We start from the raw sequence: 19624 nt of genomic DNA, 5'->3' as shown, positions 1-19624 counted from the left end.
AAGAGGCCAAATCACCTGTCCAACATCACACAACTAGTGAGATGTGTGGCTCTGCTCCAGGAATCCTGCTTAACCATTACTGCTATTAAGAAGCAAAATGGTGTAACCAAAGCCTTTTTACAAAAAGTACACAAACATTTAAAATACATTATTTGCCATAAACACATTTAGAAATTAAGCTGGGATTTGAGCCCACATAATCACACTGGCCAAACTGGGACACTACCTTTGTCATAACAGCTGTTTTACTATCAATAAACAGAACCACCAAGGTAAATGCATAATGTGAGAAAGAACTGAACCCTTGTCTACAAATTCTGCTGGATATTAAGGGGTTTGGGGGTCGGTTTTCTACTATGAATACCATAATTATTTTTGTAACATATTCTTTATAACATATTCTATATTTCTGTAACATTTTATATACCATCCCTAGTCCTAGACCCACCAGAACCAATCACAATCATAAATTTAGTGTGTTTGTAAATGTGTGTGTGTGAGTGTGTATAGCCTTTAACAATATATTGTTTTGGAGCAAGATTCTTTTTTTTTTTTAATGGGGTGGGCCCCTTTGACTTGCTGAACTTTATTTATTTTTTATTTATTCGAGAGAGAGAGAATGAGAGACAGAGAGCACGAGAGGGAAGAGGGTCAGAGGGAGAAGCAGACTCCCCGCAGAGCAGGGAGCCCGACGTGGGACTCGATCCCGGGACTCCAGGATCATGACCTGAGCCGAAGGCAGTCACCCAACCAACTGAGCCACCCAGGCGCCCTAGAGCAAGATTCTTAACCTGGCATTCACAGGCAGATATCAGGGTGTCCCAGAATTTGGACAGAAAAAAATCACCTCTAGCTTCACTAATTTCTAAGCAAAATTCATCATTTCTTTCAGTCATAAATGTAGGCAAGAGTATTATAATATTAGTAGAGTATCTGTGACTTCAACACCAAGAGCATTCAGATTTTCCTATCACATTACAGTTGGTAGAGAGAACTCAAAATATTTATGCTCACACTACTTTGAAATTATCATAGAGGCACCAGACTAGCTGCTAGACTGTCTACAAGTACTCAGGTGATGGAGCCAAGCAACCCCTGGGCAGCTCTGTGCCTGGTAGTTAATTCTTCAGACTCTAAATGGCTAGGTCCTATGTTCTCACATGGATGGTCCAGCTACGTATTTTACTCTCTGTGACTCCCCACAACTGTGTTGATGGACACATAGAAGCAGGTGAGTCAAAGGCCATCCCACAGTTTAAAAGCCCCATTCAAACTAGCCATGATGGCCTTCACACTGATGGATCTTTAAAAGATGAAAACTTTAACTTGCTTATATATTTATTGCCTTGTACTTAACTCTGATAACAGAGCACTTTTATAACACAAATCTGTTTTAAAAATTTTTACAATTATTTCAATATAGCTGACTTCTTTTACAATCATATGTACTTTACTTAGATTAAGAACCCCTACTCTAGAGATTGTTAACAAGAATGGTGTGCCACTGGGGTGCCTGGGTGGCTCAGTTGGTTAAGCATCTGCCTTTGGCTCAGGTCACGATCTGGAATCCTGGCATCATGAGCCCCACGTCAGGCTCCCTGCTCAGAGGGGAGTCTGCTTCTCCCTCTGCCCTTCACCCAGCCCGTGCTCTCTCTCTCTCAAATAAATAAATAAAATCTTTAAAAAAAAATGGTGTGCTACTGCATACATCACTCCACAATTTGATTTTTTCCACACAGCTTAGTCCATTTTGACACAGGTTGTTCACTGCCCCAGCCAGGCTCTCTTCTGCTTCTCTCTCCCCGCCCCACCCCCAGTTTCATGTTTCATGGCCCAAAACACTCTTCCTCAGCAAAGCTAGATCCCTTATTTCCTCAGGTCTTTGCTCCTGGCCACCCAACATGAGCTTTCATGTCCTACCTCCATGCCTAACCCTTAGCAGCCCCCTTCTCTGCTTTATTATCTTTTCTTGACCCTTATCACTGTCCACTATATAATCTATTTCGTGTATCTTGCTGAGGACCTGTCTCCCCATGAGAATAGAAACTCCTTGAAGAGAGAGGTTTATCTGTATTAATCACAGCTGTAACCTCGATAGCTAGATGAGTGGCTGGCATAAAATAGACATTCAATAACTATTTGGTGAATGAGTGAATGAATTTGTTTTAATTACTATATAGTAATCTACTATATAAATATTCTATTTATCTACTTCTTATTGATGGTCATTTAATGTTTCTGCTTTCCAGTATTACAAATAATGTTACAGCAAACATTCTCACAAATGTCTCTTTTACCACCATTTCTGCAGAGTATATGCCTAGAAGAGTTCTTGACCTGGGTGTGTGATTTTTTTCAACATTAATGGATACTGTTCAATTGTTCCCCAAAATGGTTGTATATTACGATTACTTAAAATACAGCATACATACTGGGTGTAATACCCTTGATAGCCACTCAGGAGTTACTTTTCATATGTAACATAAATTTGTTGAATCAAAACGGAGACACCTTCTCTTCCTTCACTTTATTTATTTATTTATTTATTTATTTATTTATTTATTTGACACAGAGAGACACAGCGAGAGAGGGAACACAAGCAGGGGGAGTGGGAGAGGGAGAAGCAGGCTTCCTGCTGAGCAGGGAGCCTGATGTGGGGCTCCATCCCAGGACCCCGGGATCATGACCTGAGCCGAAGGCAGACACTTAACCGACTGAGCCACCCAGGGGCCCCTCTTTCTTCAATTTAGAATAACTTTAGTTAGTCAGAAGAGCTCCACAAAGAGCAGAGGCTGAGACTAAGCCAAATAAACTTAGTTCACTTGCCTCTTAAAGTCAGGGCATTATGCTAAGTGAAGTAAGCCAGTCATCGAAAAGGCATATACTGTAAGATTCCACTTATATGAGGTATTAGGAGTCAAATCATAAGAGACAGAAGCAGAATGGTGGTTGCCAGGGACTAGACAGAGGGGAGACTTGGGAGTTATTACTAATTGGGACAGAGTTTCAGTTGGGGAAGATGAAAAAAGTTTTGGAGGTGAATGGTGATGTTTGCACAACAGTAAAAATTTATTTAATACCACTGTGCACCTAAAAATGGTTAAATATATTTTACAACAAAAACATATTTGAAAAAAAAAGAGATTTACTCAAACAACATAAAGTCATTTGTTGTTTAAGTGCTAAAAAGATAGCACCCAAATTGTCCACTTTATATTCATCAAGAAGTGAAAACAGATATGCAAACACAAGTCTTTTTTTTAAAGATATTTACTTATTTAGAGAGCATGATCAGGGGTAGGGGCAGAAGGAGAGGGAGAGAGAGAGAGAATCTCAAGTGGACTCCCTGCTAAGCGCAGAGCCCTACGTAGGGCTCAGTCCCATGACTGCGAGATCATGAACTGAGCCAAAATCAAGAGTCTGATGCCCAACCGACTGAGCCACCCAGGCGCCCTGCAAACACAATCTTGATAAGGGTGTTATTCAATGTAACCACTAATCCTGTAGAAAATTCTCTCAGCACACAGAGCAGCATTTACCCAGAATCCTTACACTGGAACAGTATATCTAGGTCCCAGCTTGCTCCTTTAGTAGATTCCAGGGCTCTTTTTCTTCTTCACTGCAGCTAATGTCAGCAGTTACCTAATATAATCAAAGCAAGAGAGGGAAAAACTGCCAGTGGGCCTCCCAGTTCTTTCTCATCTCATGATAAAATCACAGGGTTGTTGTTTTTTGTTTTTTTTATTTCACCAAACAGAAAAATGAAAAAGGAGGATGGGCAAAGAGAATATATCAGATTTCCCTGTAAGTACCTTATTTGGCCAAGTCTATTTTCAACAATACTTCCTGAGAAAGGCTACTGCAACGCAAAAAGAAGTAGGGTGCACCATCTTAAAGGATGGTCTGCTGACTACATAGATTTGCTCTTATTTAGAATCCAGTACATTGTTTTCACTGCTCCTACTTACATCAATGAAAACTTTGCCCTGGTAACTTCTGTCCAGGAGAAACACAGCTCCAACAGATACTCTGCTCTTTCAAGCCCTGTTTTGCTTCCGTACTCTTAACTGCATTGTCCATATGTGGCTTTACTTACATTCAAGTCTCTTCATCTTGTCTTGCTCAATGACAGCCCTTTTCCCTCATATCTCCCAAGAGTAATCTTTTTCCAAGCATTTCTCTAAAATGCCTGGGAAGTGGAAGAAAGGGATTAGCAAAGACACAGCCCCAGTGTTCCTGATGCAGAAGAGCCCACAAGGTAGATGGGCCTCCCCCAAGGAAGGTCACAGGTGAGAGCAGCAGGTGCTGCAGAGCCTTGGCCTCTGGCCCCCAAGCCAGAGTATAGGGCGATGACAGGTCACTTCCCAGATCCACAGACTGGCAGGGAAGCAGCATACGCTGCCAGGCTAGGTTCTTCCCGTGTGCATAAGAAAGGCTGATCACAGGGTATCCAGTGACTAAATCGGAGCAAAGCTGTAAACAAAAATGGAGCTAGCATCTCCTATGTCATTTTCTTAGGGAAGTTCCCTAATTCAGACTTCTACTGAGTCATATTGGCTCACCAATTCATATGAGCTCAAGTTAATGAAATTTTAGTGTACTTGATTTATCTTAAAGTCTTCAGAAGAAAAACAGTGTTTCAGGAAAACACTGCATTGTATCCATCCAGCACAATCTTCCAGGTTATCAGATTCTAGCCTTCCTTGTCTCTGACCTATCGTGCAGCTTTCTGTAAATTGTGGGTGATAGGCACACATGCAACCTGTTTTGTCTGGTAGTTTCCATGGACTTCTCTTCCCTCTGTAGAAAACTCAGTTTGCCCAGATTTGCAATTCAATTCCTTTACTCATATAAATGTGAGCCTTTTGACTTCATTTGAACTGTTTAGAACATTTGCCTGGTTCCCTATGTGAGTAAAACAAAACACATGTTCATTTTAATGTGATCTGTGTGAGCGTAATTTTATCTTTCTCTGGCAATTATCTTTTAAGATGCCTTACTCCTAGTCAAGCTCCATCCATGGGACCTGTAGTGATGTCCACTCTTTCATTTCTGATATTATTAATTTGTCTTTTTTTCTTCTTTGTCTGGCTAAGGCTTACAGATTTATTAACCTTTTCACAGAATCAGATTTTCATTTTGTTGATTTCCTGCCTTTAGTTTCATAGATTTCTACTCTAATTTTTATTACTGGGGTATCTGGGTGGCTCAGCTGGTTAAGTGTCTGCCTTTGGCTCAGGTCATGATCCCAGGATCCCATCCCAGGATCAAGCCCCGTGTCAGGCTCCCCGCTCAGCGGGAAGTCTGCTTCTCTCTCTCCCCACCCCCCACAGCTGGTGCTCGCCCCCTCTCTCATGAATAAATAAATAAATAAAATCTTTTTAAAAAGTGTGTTGTTTAATCCCCAAGTATTTGGGGGATTTTCCAGCTGTCTTTCTGTTATGATTTCTAGTGTAATTCCGCTGTGGTCTGAGAGCAGACACTACATGATTTCTATTCTTTTAAATTTGTCACAGTGTGTTTTTTTTTAATTTTTTTAAGACTTTATTTATTTGAGAGAGAGAATGAGATAGAGAGAGAGCATGAGGGGGGGAGGGTCCGAGGGAGAAGCAGACTCCCTGCTGAGCAGGGAGTCCGATGCGGGACTCGATCCCGGTACTCCAGGATCATGACCTGAGCCAAAGGCAGTCGCTTAACCAACTGAGCCACTCAGGCGCCCTGTCACAGTGTGTTTTATGGCCCAGAATGTGGACCATCTTAGAGAATGTTCCAATGTGACCTTGAGAAGAATGTATAGTGTATTCATCAATTTCTCCTTGCATTTCTATCAGTTTTTGACTCACATAGTCTGCTTATATGTTGTTAGGCACATACACATTAAGGATTGCTACATATTCTTGGACAATTGACCCTTTTGTCATTATGTAATGCCCCTCTTTATCCTTGGTAACTTTCTTTGCTCTGATGTTTAAACTGTGTGAAATTAACATAGGTATGCCTACTGCCTTTGATTGGTGGCAACATGGAATACCTTTCTCCATCCCTTTATTTTTAATCTATGTGTATTTTTATATTTAAAGTGGATTTCCTACATTAAGATCCAACAACATGTAGTTGGGTCTTATTTTTCTATCCTCTGACAATCTCTCTCTTTTGATTGGTGCACTTAAGACCATTGATGTTTAAAGTGATTACTGATATACAACACAGGCATACCTCAGAGACATTGTGGGTTTAGCTCCAGATCACTGCAATAAAGCAAATGTCACAAAAGGGAATACCAATGAAATTTTTGGTTTCCCAGTGCATATAAAGGTTATGTCTACACTACGGTGTACTGTTAACCACGCATTATGCCTAAAAACAATGTATATACCTTAATTTTAAAATACTTTATTGCTAAAAATGCTAACCATCATCTGAACTTTCAGCAAGTCATAATTACTGATCACACATCACTGTAACAATATAATAATTTAAAAGTTTGAAATATTATAAGAATTACCAAAATGTGATAGAGACATAAAGAGAAAAAATGCTGTTGGAAAAACGGCACCAAAAGACTTGACACAGGGTTGCCACAAACTTTCAATTTGCAAAAAGTGCAGTATCTGTAAAGCACAATAAAACAAAGTATGTCTGTAGGTGGATTAATGTCTACCATATTTTTACTATTATTTGTTGCCCTTGTCTTGTTCGTATTGTTGTCTTCCATGCCTTTTTTTGCCATTTGTGGTTTTGATCATTTTATAGCCTATCAATTTTTCTTAGCCTATCAATTATACTTCTTTTTAAACTGTTTTTAGTGGCACCCTAGAGTTAGCAATATACATTTACGACTAATCCAAGTCCCCTTTCAAAGAAAATTACACCACTTCACCGGTAGTACGAGAACCTTATAGGTAACAAAATATTCCTAACCCCTCCCATCCCTTGTATCATTGCTGTCATTCATCTCACTTGTACATCCCATCCCTGGTGGCACTGCTGTCATTCATCTCACTTATACATGAGCGTACCCTTTTTCTCTGTGTGTGTGTATATCTGTTATCTGACAGCTATTAGATTAAGAAAAACAAGTCTTCATTTTACCTTCACATATTCATTCTCCAATGCTCTTCCTTTATGTAGATCCAAGTTTCTGAATATATAATTTTATTTCTCTCTGAACAACTTCTTTTAACCTTTTTTTGCAAGGCAGATCTACTGGCAACAAATTCCCTCAGTTTCTGTTTGTCTGAGAAAGTCTTCATTTCTTCTCACTTTTGGAGGAAATTTCACAGGGTGCAGAATTCTAGATTGGTGGGTTTTTCTCCCAATACTTTGTATGTTTCACTCCCCTGTCTTATTCCTTGCATGGGTTCTGAGAAGAAATCAGATATAATTCCTACATTTGGTCCTGTAAAGTGTTTTTATCTGTGGCTTCTTTCAAGACTTTTTCTTTATCTTTGATTTCCTTTAGTTTGAAGAAGATATTCGTGTCATTCCTTTTTTTTCCCTAAGATTTTATTTACTTGCGAGAGAGGGTGGGGAGAAAGACAGCGAGCAAGCATTAGCTGGGGGGAGAGGCAGAGGGAGAGGGAGAACAGGCTCCCCACCAAGCAGGGAGCCCAATGCAGGGTTTGGCCCCAGGACCCCAGGATCATGACCTGAACTGAAGGCAGATGCTTAACTGACTGAGCCACCCAGGCGCTCCTCCTGGGTGTCATTCTTTTGACGTTTATCCTGTTTCATGTTTTCTGAGCTTCATCTGTGGCTTGATGTCTGACATTAATTGGGGGAAAGTCTCCATATTTTTTTTTTAGATTATTTATTTATTTATTTATTTGAGAGACAGAGAATGAGAGATAGAGAGCACGAGAGGGAAGAGGGTCAGAGGGAGAAGCAGACTCCCTGCTGAGCAAGGAGTCCAACGTGGGACTCGATCCCAGGACTCCAGGATCATGACCTGAGCCGAAGGCAGTCGCTCAACCAACTGAGCCACTCAGGTGCCCCAAGTCTCCATATTATTATTTCAAATATTTCATCTGTTCCTTTCTCTCTTTCTGCTCCTCCTGGCGTCCCCATTACACGTATGTTATGCCTTTTATGGTTGTGCCACAGTTTTTGGATATTCTGTTGTGATTTTTTTCAGTCTTTTTTCTCCTTGCTTTTCAGTTTTAGAAATTCTCAGTCATATCCTCAAGCTCAGAGATTCTTTCCTCAGCCCTGTCCAGTCAGTTAATAAGGCCATCAAAGGAATTCATTTGTTATTGTTTTGGTTCTTCTTAACTCTAGCATTTCTTTTGATTCTTCCTTAGAATTACCATCTCTCTGCTTACATTATCCATCTGCTTTTTGCATGTTGTCTAACTTTTTCCATTAAAGCCCTTAGGATACTAATCACAGTTTTTAAAAATTCCTGGTCTGATAATTCCAACATTCTTCCTTTTACTCTGTTTGGTCTGGGAGGCCATAGCAAGGGCCCGGGGGAGAGGTTTGACACCTCGACTTAAATTTTAATAGGATCACTCTGGCTGGTGTGTTGAGAACAGACTGTAGGGTCAGAAAGGCAGAAGCTGAGACCAAGTATCAGCCAACTGTGGTCTTCCAGGCAAGAGAGGTTGACGGCTTGAGCCATGCTGAAGGTGGTGAGAGGTCAGATTCTTTGCATTTTGAAGGGAGATCTGAAAATATTTGCCCAAGGACTGGACGTGGGATATAAGGAATTAAAAGTCAACTGTAAGATTTTTGGCTTGAGTATTAACTAAGATGCAGAAGGAAAAAATTGGGGCAGCGTGAGTGTTAAGGGTTAGTTTTGACTCTGTGTGCGTGTGCGTGTGTGTGTGTGTGCGCGCGCGCGTGCATGCAGATGAGGTTTCCAAGTGACAATGTCAAGTGGGCAAGTGGAGAATGAGCTGCAGTTCAATGGAAAGGTCCAGTCTGCAGATCTGAGAGACAGCAGCTTGCTTCAAACCATGTTACTGGACAAGATCACAAGGGAGTGAGACTCCATGGACTGAGACTTGGGAGCATTTCAGTATTTCAAGAGGTCTAGCCAACAAGAGGCAACCAATCAAGCAGTCTGAGAAGGACAAGCACTGAAGCAGCAGAAAACCATGGAGGGTGCTGGCCTAGAAGGACATATTGACTGAGGTGACTCCCATGATGAGCTAGTCATGTGCAGCCCACACGTGTAATAGGATTAGGACTAAGAACTGACCGTGGTGGTCTTGACAAGGATGGTTTTAGTGAAGTGGTGGAGGTGAGAGCTTAGAACCCAGCACATAATTCACTCAATACTTACTTGTTTAAAGAGTAAATGACACACACTCAATAGTGCACACACACCGTGCACCTCCAAACACCCACATCTCACTAAACACAGCAGTGCACACACACATACCATGAACCACCTTAGTAAACTATCACTACAAAAGACCCCCTCTGAAGAACGTCAGCAGGTGAAGGAGAGAGAGAAGGATGGGATCCTCTCCACCGGTGTCTCTGTCACCCTGGACTGCTGTAACAGAATACCATAGTCTGGGTGGCCTAACAACAAACACTTACTTGTCAGAGTTCTGGAGGCTTGAAATTCTGGCAGATTTGGTGACTGGTGAGGGCCCTTCCTGGTTTGTAGATGGCTATCTTCCATTATGTCCTCACGGGGCCTTTCCCTGCTACATGTACTTGAACACAGAGATTGTGTGCCTCTCCTTTTTATAAGGACATTAATTCCATCATGAGGACCCACCCTTATAACCTAATGTAACCATAATTACCTTTCAAAGGCCCTGCCGCCAAATACCATCGCACTGGTGATTAGAGCTTCCATAATTAAATTGGGAGAGGACACAAATATTCACTTCATAGCAGCAGGCTTGGGGCACACATGCTAGTGAACCGGAGCAGCCATCCCGCCCCTCAGTAAGCTGTCCTTGATTCCAAAAGTCTCCACTGACATATCACAGCAAAGTCCAGCCCCAATTTTCTGAGCTGTCCCATCCAGGTGCAGTCAGCCTCAAGATGAGTTGAGTGGTGCTCACCATACCATGTCAAGACAGGAAGACCAGTGGGGAAGAAATCAGGCAAGAAAAGGAAGAGCACCCACATTTGGTCATGTGACCATAGCCTTTATCAGCTGTGGTTGGCACGGCCCAGGCTATTTACACAGAAGACCCTCCACAGATCCTAAAACCTGAGCAGGGCAAAAACAAGAGGCACAGTCCGCTACGGCAGTATATTGTGTCCCAAAAAGTAGACAGTGATGTGGGGCCACAGCATTTGAAGGCCCAAAGGTTTGAAGGTGCCCCTCTATAGGCTGCCTTCATCTATTTTAAAGGTATGGGTTGAATTATGGGTTGAATCTGTACCTCCTCAAAAAAGATATTTTAGAGTCCTAACCCTCAGCTAACCCCCACCCTTCAGAATATGATCTTATTTGGAGACAGGGTCTTTATGGAGGTAATCAAGTTAAAATGAGATCATTCGGGTAGGTCCTAATCCAATGTGACTAGTGTCCTTAAAAAGGGGGACATCTGGGAGCACCCGGTGGCTCAGCTGGTTAAGTGTCTGACTTGATTTCGGCTCAGGTCATGATCCCAGGCTCAGGGGACCGAGCCCTGTGTCAGGCCCCGAGCTCAGTGCAAAGTCTGCTTGTCCCTCTCCCTCCACTCCTCCACCGCCCCGCTCACTCTCTCTCTTTCAAAGAGATAAAATCTTTTTTTTTTTTTAATCTGAACACAGGCACACAGGAACAACGTCATGTGAAGACAGAAGCAGAGATCAGGATGGTGCACCTACAAGCCAAGGAACACCAAAGATGCCAGTGAACCCCCCAGAAGCTGGGAGACAGGCCTGGAACAGGTCCTCCCTCACAGCCTCAGAAGGAATTAGCCCTGTCGACATCTTGATCTCAGACTTCTGGTCTCCAAAACTGGCAGAGAATAAGTGCTTGTTGTTTAAGACACTTAGTTTGCGGTACTTTGATTACCACAGCCCCAGCAAACTAATCCAGTACCATTTCTATCCTTTCTTCTTCCTGTTCTTCCTTCCAAGTATCTTTTCCTTACATTTTGGGCTACTTCTGCTTCTGATCCAGCCATAACCGGAGTGCCCATTTCCATCTTTACTCATTCATTAACTCATCAGACATTCATTGAGCACCTACTATAGGCCACAGTATTATACAAATGACCTCAGAGAGCCATATAAAGGGCTCAGTGCAGCACCGACTGTCCTATGGCAAATGAAGAAAGCCAAGCTGGGCAACATGTGCTGAAACAAGTTTGAAGAACCATACAGATCATTCTGTTTTGAGGTCAAATGTATCAAAGCATAAACTGTAATGAGACTGCTAATTTGTATTTTGCATAGCAATTAATCATATACTTACTGGATAGTGAATACTATTTTATTTATTTATTTGACAGAGAGAGAATGAGAGAGAGAGAGCGAGCACATGAAGAGAGGGGAGGGTCAGAGGGAGAAGCAGGCTTCCCACTGAGCAGGGAGCCCGATGGAGGGGGCTCGATCCCAGATGAGCCAGCCAGGTGCCCCAGTGACATCTTGATTTTAGCTTAGCCAGACCCATTTCAGACTTCTGACCTCTAGAACTGTAACATAACAATCTGTGTTATTTTAAGCCATTTACTTTGTGGTAGCTTGTTACAGCAGCAATAGGAAAACTAAACACAGCAAGTGGGAGAATGGGAGATCTGTGCAATGTATATTTAGTATCCATATTACATGTAAAACTGCTATAAATCAGTAAGATACTCTGCCCTCATTGTGCAGAAGATACGGCAAGCAATTCACAAAGAGGAAAGATGAATCACCCGCATTATGAAAAGATGTTCAGTCTCCCTGGTAATTAGGAAAATGCAAATTAAAGCAGTGTTACAGACTGATTTGTATCCCACCACCCCACCCTCACCCCCAAATTCACATGCTAAAGCCCTAACCCCCAATGTAACTATAGTTGGAGATAGGGCCTTCAGGGAGGTAACTAAAGTGAAATGAGGTCAGCCAGCTAGGGCTCTAATCTGACAGGTGTACTCATAAGAGGAGGAGTCACCAGAAGAATCTCGGTTTCTCAGCATAAACACAGAGGAAAGGCTATGGGAGGACGCAGGGAGAAGGCAGTCTTGTAGAACCCAGGAAGAGAGTCCTCACCAGAAATCAACCATGGTGGAACCTTGACCTCGGATTCCTAGCCTTCAGAACTGTAAAAACAAAACAAAACAAAAACAAAAAACAAAAAACCCCCAAGCATTTCTGTTCTTTAAAACACTGAGTCCAGGGGCGCCTGGGTGGCTCAGTCCTTAAGCGTCTGCCTTCAGCTCAGGTCATGGTCCCAGGGTCCTGGGATTGAGCCCCGCATTGGGCTCACTGCTCAGCATGAAGCCTGCTTCTCCCTCTCCCACTTCCCCTGCTTGTGTTCCCTCTCTCGCTCTCTCTCTCTGTCAAATAAATAAATAAAATCTTATAAACAAACAAACAAATAAATAAATAAATAAATAAACAAATAAATAAATAAATTTAAAAAACACCCAGTTTGTGTTATTTTGTTATGGCAGCCCAAGCTCACTAATATAAACAGTAAAATAATACTCCGTGCCCTTTGGGAGCAAAAGTCTTAAGAGTCTGAGAATTCCAATAATTTTTTAGGTTATAAAGATAACCAATACAGGAATTTAAAACAGTGATGTAACTACATGAATGAGGGAGAAAGAAGACGGACCAGCTGGTTTAGGGGAGCTATGTCCCCGTCCAACAGCATAAAGTGAATAGAAGTCTAAACTGACAAGCACTATTCTTCAGAAATGCAACAGTAACCACCAGAATAACTAAAACAGAAACCGTGAAAAGAATCAGCGTGGCTGCCCCTGAGGGGAATGGGGTCTTCCTCTGCTCCTGCTGCTATAACAAAATACCATACATGGGGTGGGGGTGGGGGGTTATATACAACACTTCTCACAGTTCTAGAGACGGGAAGTCCACGATCAAGGTGCACAGACTCAGCGTCTGGTGAATGCCTGCTTACGGTTCACGGATGGCTGTCTTCTCACTGCGTCCTCATGTGGTGCAAGGGGCCAGGGAGCTCTTTGGGGGTATCTTTTATAAGGGCACTGTCCCTTGTAAGAGGGCTCTACCTTCATGACCTAAGCACCCCCAAATACCATCACAGTGGGGATTAGGTTTCAACATGTGAATTGGTGGGAGGTGGGGGGGTGGGGAAGGGATAAACATTCAGTCTAGAGGAGGAGGAGGAGGAAGGCTGGAGCTTTCTGTCAGAAGTTCTTTTATTCTCTGATTTTTAAAATTATGGATTCTTTGGTAATTTTTTTTAAATTAGTAGAACAGAACCAGTCAAGAATTCTGTTCCTAGCTCGATGAAGGGACATGAGGAGGCTGTCCTTTTGAGAATAGGCTGTGTTTAAGCCAATGAAGCACCTGAAGGAAAGAGCATGAGCATGGTAGGCAAATGTAATAAAAACAGGGAACAGAGAGGCTCCAAGTCCCTTCCTTCCAGAACCAGAGTGACATCAGGAAGGCCTTGCCCCATCGCCAAACACTTTACTATCACTTTCAGCTCCGGTATGGACTCCCAGTGTAACTCTGAACAACACTGTTGGCACTATAATTCTCGTGGCTCAAACACAGACACTGTCTCCAAATGTCTCCTTGTCAGATGCGAATCCAGTGGCTTCACCTTCCCTGCCACATCCCAACTTCTGCCAACCGTGCTTTCACGTTGTCCAACCAGCCGAAGAGCAACATTCCCACATCTAGAAAGCTAATTTCATGCCAGAAGCTAAAGACAAAACATCAACCCATTTCCATTAAAAGCAGCAAACTGAGGGAGTCTTTCAACAGACAGCATTACATGATTGGTTAGATCATGTGTTTGGGGCCAGACCTGAACCCTGAAACATCCCATTTACTAGTGATGTGACCTTGAGCAAGTCACTTCTCCTTCCCTCAGCTGTGAAAGGGAATAACAACACCTGCCCCTAGAGGTGAGGGGAGTGGGGAACACCACCAGTAGCCTTGTTGACCTGGCAAACTTAGTGCACACAAATGCTCACACAAAGGCTCTAGGATTACCCTGCAAACACTCAAGCACAATGTCTCTGCCAGGAAGTGAGACAAAGTAGCACAGCAGTAAGGGGGCAACAAAGGTAGTATTGCCATGTGGTCTTTGAACTAGGAACTCTCTTTCAATTTGGTAAAAACAAATAGTTTCCATTCCAGAAAAAAAACCCCAAAAAAACAAAAACGCATGTGCCTGGCCTTTTGCTAACATCATAACTAGTTATAGTTGATCCTGCTGTCTTTGCTAGTGATGAGCATGTAAATACTGAGAGGGGAACTAGAGCTTGCCTTGCAGATATAATTACATTTTAATACTGATTTAATAAAAACAAATATTAAACTCAAAATGTAATAAAAAGCACTCACTACTGACATTCCAAAGTTGAATAAAATCTCAGTTTTTGTTCTCTATTTCCAGACCACTAGTCTAAAAAGACAGCTTAGTTTGAAACCTTAATTTCTGGTTGTCATCGGTATTGAAAGAATTCCTGAGACGTGCTCTTTTGTCCACAATCACAGTTGGCATTTGTACAGCATATACTGGCGGCTACCACAGGGCTAGTGGTGACCCAGAAGGGAGACCCGGAGCTGCCTCAAGTCAGCCCAGTGCAGTAACCGCTCATTCTGGGCACGACAGTGGCACAAAAGATGGAACGAGCAAGCCTCCTGCAGGAGTGTTGAAGTTCTGGGAAAGACACTCGAGCTGGAACATGGAGGAGGAACAGGACTTCAGCAGGCGGGAAGGCACGAAGGGGTGTAATACAGATGGCCAAGGAAAGCAGAGCAGATCACTGAGTCAGGTAGGACCCTGTGGGGGTCCTGGAATGGAGGTCTAGGGCCATATTGTAAACAGAAGATTAAGAGAACAGATCTGTGTTTTAGAAAGAGTATTCTAGCAGCATTGGGGATGATAAAGAAGAAAGTCTGGAAATAGACCAGCTAGGAAATTCTGGCCCTCAGCCAACTTAAGAGCTATAGAGGACCATGGCGTTGGGGGGCGGGGGGGGGTATGCACTGGGTGAGGACAGACAGGAATGGATGTGGGAAGTAATAAAGCTTGAGGCTAAATAAGGTTCAAGGACCTCCCATACATGACAATTCAGGAAAAGGAAGGCTATGCTTTTGGGAAATCTAAGAATGAGAATGGACTAGAGACAAAGAATGAGGTTCGAGGTCAATTAACACAACTGCAAGTTCAAGTGCGAGCTCTTCATCATGACACTGGACATAACAAAATCTACAGCCACGACTTACTACCCTTTACTGAGCACTTTCTGAGCGCCAAGCACTGTGCCCCATTATCCCATGCAATCCTCTTAACACTTCAAAGTAGAATTATTGTCGGCCCGGTTTTACGGGATAGGACTGGCTGGGCTAATGCCCATAAGGAATTTAGCTTGCTGCCTGGACAGAGCAAACGGGCACTGATGTTAGCTATCCTTAGCAACCACCAGGCACTGCAGCAAACTTGGAACACACTTCATTCCCTCCGAATGGAGCCAATCCTTTCGTTTTCAATATGAATGTCACCTTCTCTTTCTTGAATTTAGCAAAATAACAAATCACCCCCCTTAGTCTCCAACTGTTTGCCAAGTACCGATTACACGGCTAGCCAGCACTGAAAGGAATAAAAAATCAAGGTAAACCTATGCTCTGCCCGCACATGGATTACAATTTAGCGTGAGAATCACCGACTACACAGTGTTCTGAACCCCAAGTTCCAAATTCCCCGAGGGCAGAGAGTGCCTCGGAGCTGGAAGAATCGGAGCAAGCTATGGAGATGAAGGGAAACTGGATTCTAGAAGGATGGAAAATGAACAAGAAGAAAGCAAGGAGGGCCTGCGGCACAGGTGGGAATAGCAAGCAAACAAGAACATGTCCAAATGAACACAAAAGTTGTTCTTTTTTTTTTTTTTATAACAAAAATGCATTAAGTAGCTCTTGGGTGTGGGATCAAATGAAGGAAACAAAAATATTAGCTACTATACTTCTGGAATCAAAGGATTTGTAAGCTACTTCTAGAAACCCCCTGCAACCCAAATCCTGGGGAGGAAGCCTCAGCAAGAGACAGCACGAATGATACCAGGTGTATGAACTACGTGTCAGACGCTAAGCGGCGCACTGCACAGAAGACCAAAATCCACATGAAATGTATCCTTACTCTCCTCTCTGCATTTATGCTATCGATTTCTCCAAGAGACAAAACGGGGTGAAAGTCTCCTCAGAAGTATGATGTGAAACAATTTAAGGTTATCATTTAAAGCCATGAGAGGTCACAAATGGCTTAACAAATGTATAACACAGCAAAAATTTTTTTTTCAAGATTTTATCTATGTGACAGAGAGACACAGCGAGAGAGGCAACACAAGCAGGGGGAGTGGGAGAGGGAGAAGCAGGCTCCCTACTGAGCAGGGAGCCCGATGCGGGACTCGATCCCAGGACCCTGGGATCACGACCTGAGCCGAAGGCAGACGCTTAACGACTGAGCCACCCAGGCGCCCCCACAGGAAGATATTTTAAAATGTTTAAAAAACCCAGCAATTTTGTGTTTTATTAACAGTATGATCATTTCCTATTTCCTTAAAGTGTGCCCGGCAAAGTGACAAACAACTTTTTCACTGCAACATTATCTGCCAACATTCCTGAAAAGGAGGAACGGTTTTAAACACCTTCTGTTTGAGAACAAAGAGAGACTGATTTTATTTGAAATAAATCTAGAAAATGACTGGACTCACTCATAGTATTAAATCAACAGTGTAATTTCCAGGGCCAACATATAACTGCTGTGCTATGTACACTCCTTCCAAACGTTAATTTTCCAATACATGAGCCAGAGAAACTAAATGAGGAACTAGCCATGCATGAGCTGCTAAAGCAAATAAAGTTTCAACTTGGGAGAACAGCTCTAAGTTATAACCAACACTCAGTATATATTCATCTTTCTGATATTTCGTATTTAACTTCTCCAACCATTAGCCACACAGACAAAACGACTCTTTCCGAACACAAGAGTAAACACCCTTTGCTGATGAGGGGCAGACCTCATAACAATTACACCACTACGAGTTAATACTTTACGGAACAAAAATTAGAACTCTTTTGAAAGTATCACTGCAGTCCTAGGCTTTATGGCAGAAAATACTGGTTTTATGTATTTATTTTTTTTAAGATTGTATTTATTTAAGAATCTCTACATCCCACGTGGGGCTCGAACTCACAACCCGGAGACCAAGAGTCACACACTCTTCTGAATGAGACAGCCAAGCGCCCCCCTGCTTTTATGTATTTAGCACTTAGAGAGCTCTTACATTTACCTCCTTATCCAGTCTCTACAGCACTGTACGGAAATCTGCTTGATACAACAGTCTGTTTTCCGACACTATGCCAAGGTGACGGTACAGTGGAAAGAAAACAGGTTGAGCTTGAGTCAGAGCCGATTTCCACGGAGGACTGTGACCAACCTGGAGTTCAAAGTGAGGAACACCGGACACAATCAAATGCTCCACTGAAACCTACTGCTGAGGTCGCCCCACTGCCTTAACAGAAAAGTCAGACCCCGTTCTCTTCCCATCCACCTGCAGTCTCCTATTCAAAATAATTCAAGAGAAGGTCTCTATTCTCAACTCTTAATGATAGGAGACACTTTAGAAAATAAAAGTCCACTGCTTCTTAAACCTGGATCCTTCCACGTAAACCCTCTCTTGGGTATACCTAATTCTCGGCACCAGTGACTGTTACTTCAAGAATTCCTGACGAATGTTTCTGACCCGAGGTCTCCAACGAGTTGGGGAACCAGGCACTTTCTGGTCCCACCTTTCCTCGTGAAGGACACAGATGGGAAGGGGGTGCATTAGAAAGGAAACAAACCCCAAGGATCTGAAAAGAGCGGTATTCCAGGTTAACTCACTATTCCAGGCACAAGAGGAATTCGCTGATGCTTCCCAACAGCACCCCGAGTCACCAGGAGCGCCCTTCCCGGCCAGGCGCGCCCAGGACGGAACCCCGGCCCCGGGACACGGCGCATAAAACGCCCCTCCCACGCGGTCTTCAACACGGGGTTCCGGCCAGTGCGCACCTCGCGCGGGCATCCGTCGCGATCGGTCGCAGCACGAACACGAAGCACCTGCCCCGTCCCCGACTCGGCAGGAGCCCAGGGGCTGGAGGGGCACAGGGGCGCGGCTCTGTGGCAGGGCTCCGCCGGCGCTCTCGGAACGGAGGGCTGCGCCGGCGGCTGAACTCCCACTGGCGCGCCCTTCGCCCACCGTAACGCCTCAGCCCGAACCTCGAAATCGAGACGCTACGCCCAGACGCCAGCCCGCAAGCACCAAGGCAGCTTCTCGCGCAGGGCGGCGTACGGGCTTCTCCTCTCCGTCCTGCGAGAACCCCGCGGGCTGGCCGCTTCTTGCCCGCTCCGCAAGGCGGTCTGGCCTCCTCGGCCGCGGGCCGGGACCCTGCGCGCCGGGCGCCGACGCGCCGGACGTGGCGGGGAGGCGGCAGGTCTCGGCAGCAGGCCCAGACGCAGGCGCGCAGGGCGCAGGCTACCCGCCCCCGGGGCCCGGCGGTGCCCCCAGGGACGCAGGGCAGCGGACGCGTCCGGCCCGCCGGTCCCGGGAGCGAGGCCGAGCGAAGCGCGGGTCGCGGCTCTGCGGGCTCGGGGCTCCCCGGAGGGTCCGGCGCCCGCCGTGCACACCCACCTTGGCGCGCTTTCAGCAGCAGCGTGTTGGCCACGAAGTTCCCAAGCTTCAGGGCCCGCCGCCGCCGCCGCCGCCGCCGCCGCCGCCGGGATCCGCGGGCGCGAGGCGGCGGGGCAGGGGGAGAGGGCGCCGCCCCCTCCGCGCCCGGCTCGCAGGACGCCACCTGCCCCGGCGACCCCGCGCGGGGTCTGGGCGAGCCGACCCGCCGCCGCCGCCGCCGCCGCCGCGGCCACCACCCGCCGCGCCGCCTCCGGGCCCGTCTGCGTCGCCGCTGCCGGCGCCGGCGCCGGCCAGGGGAGCCGTCGTCCTCCAGGCCCGGGCCTGCGGAGGGGGCGTCGCTAAGGCGAGGGGAGCCGGCAGCGCGGCCGCCGCAGGACTCTGCGCTCACCGCCGCCGCGCCGGGGCCCGGGCTCTCGTCCTCATCGCTCGCGCCTGGCACGGGCAGCTCTCTCCTCAGAGCCCGGCTCCCGGGCCGCCCGGAGTCTCCGCCGAGCCCCACCTCAGGGAGGGGCTCACCGGCCGGGGCTGCCCCCCGCCCCGGCGGCCTCCGCCGCCGCCGCCGCCGCCGCCGCCTCCTCGCAGAGCGGCCGGCTCCCTCCAACTGCCTCCCAGAAGAGGGAGCCCGAGCGCTCCCCTCGGCGCCGCGCCCTGAGGCGGGGGCGGGGCGGCGCACTACCGCTCCCAGAAGGCCGCGCGCAGGGAGGAGGCGGTGCGTTCGGCGAGCGTGGCCTGCTGGGAGTTGTAGTCCCTCGCCTGTAGGCGCGTAGGCTGGCTTGCGCGTCGCGTGTACCTCTCGCCGCCTCGGTTCTCGCGGGACGAGGGCGGGGCGGCTCCCCGGTCCCCGCACGCGGTTC

General features: G+C 45.7%; 1 protein-coding gene across 5 annotated transcripts in view; it reads right to left on the bottom strand.

Annotated features, from left to right (window-relative positions):
- GRK4 (G protein-coupled receptor kinase 4) overlaps window positions 1–19544 on the bottom strand; it is a 97945-nt gene extending 78401 nt beyond the window's left edge. For 4 of the 5 annotated variants that reach the window (XM_027598975.2, XM_027598974.2, XM_027598976.2 and 1 more), the window contains exon 1: window positions 18771–19544. Coding sequence is in view for 1 of the 5 variants with exons in the window: in XM_027598980.2 (XP_027454781.2) it covers window positions 18152–18164 (13 nt within the window). In the remaining 4 variants the exon portion in view is untranslated. Of the gene's footprint in view, window positions 1–18151; window positions 18335–18770 lie in introns of those variants that run through there. The other variant, XM_027598980.2, reaches the window with a different exon arrangement.
- Between the last annotated feature and the right edge of the window lie 80 nt (window positions 19545–19624).

Source organism: Zalophus californianus, chromosome 2 (genome assembly GCF_009762305.2).
Source record: "Zalophus californianus isolate mZalCal1 chromosome 2, mZalCal1.pri.v2, whole genome shotgun sequence".
Lineage (NCBI taxonomy): Eukaryota > Metazoa > Chordata > Mammalia > Carnivora > Otariidae > Zalophus > Zalophus californianus.
The sequence above is the reverse complement of the archived record's forward strand: the minus strand, read 5'-3'. Positions and strand labels throughout refer to the sequence as shown.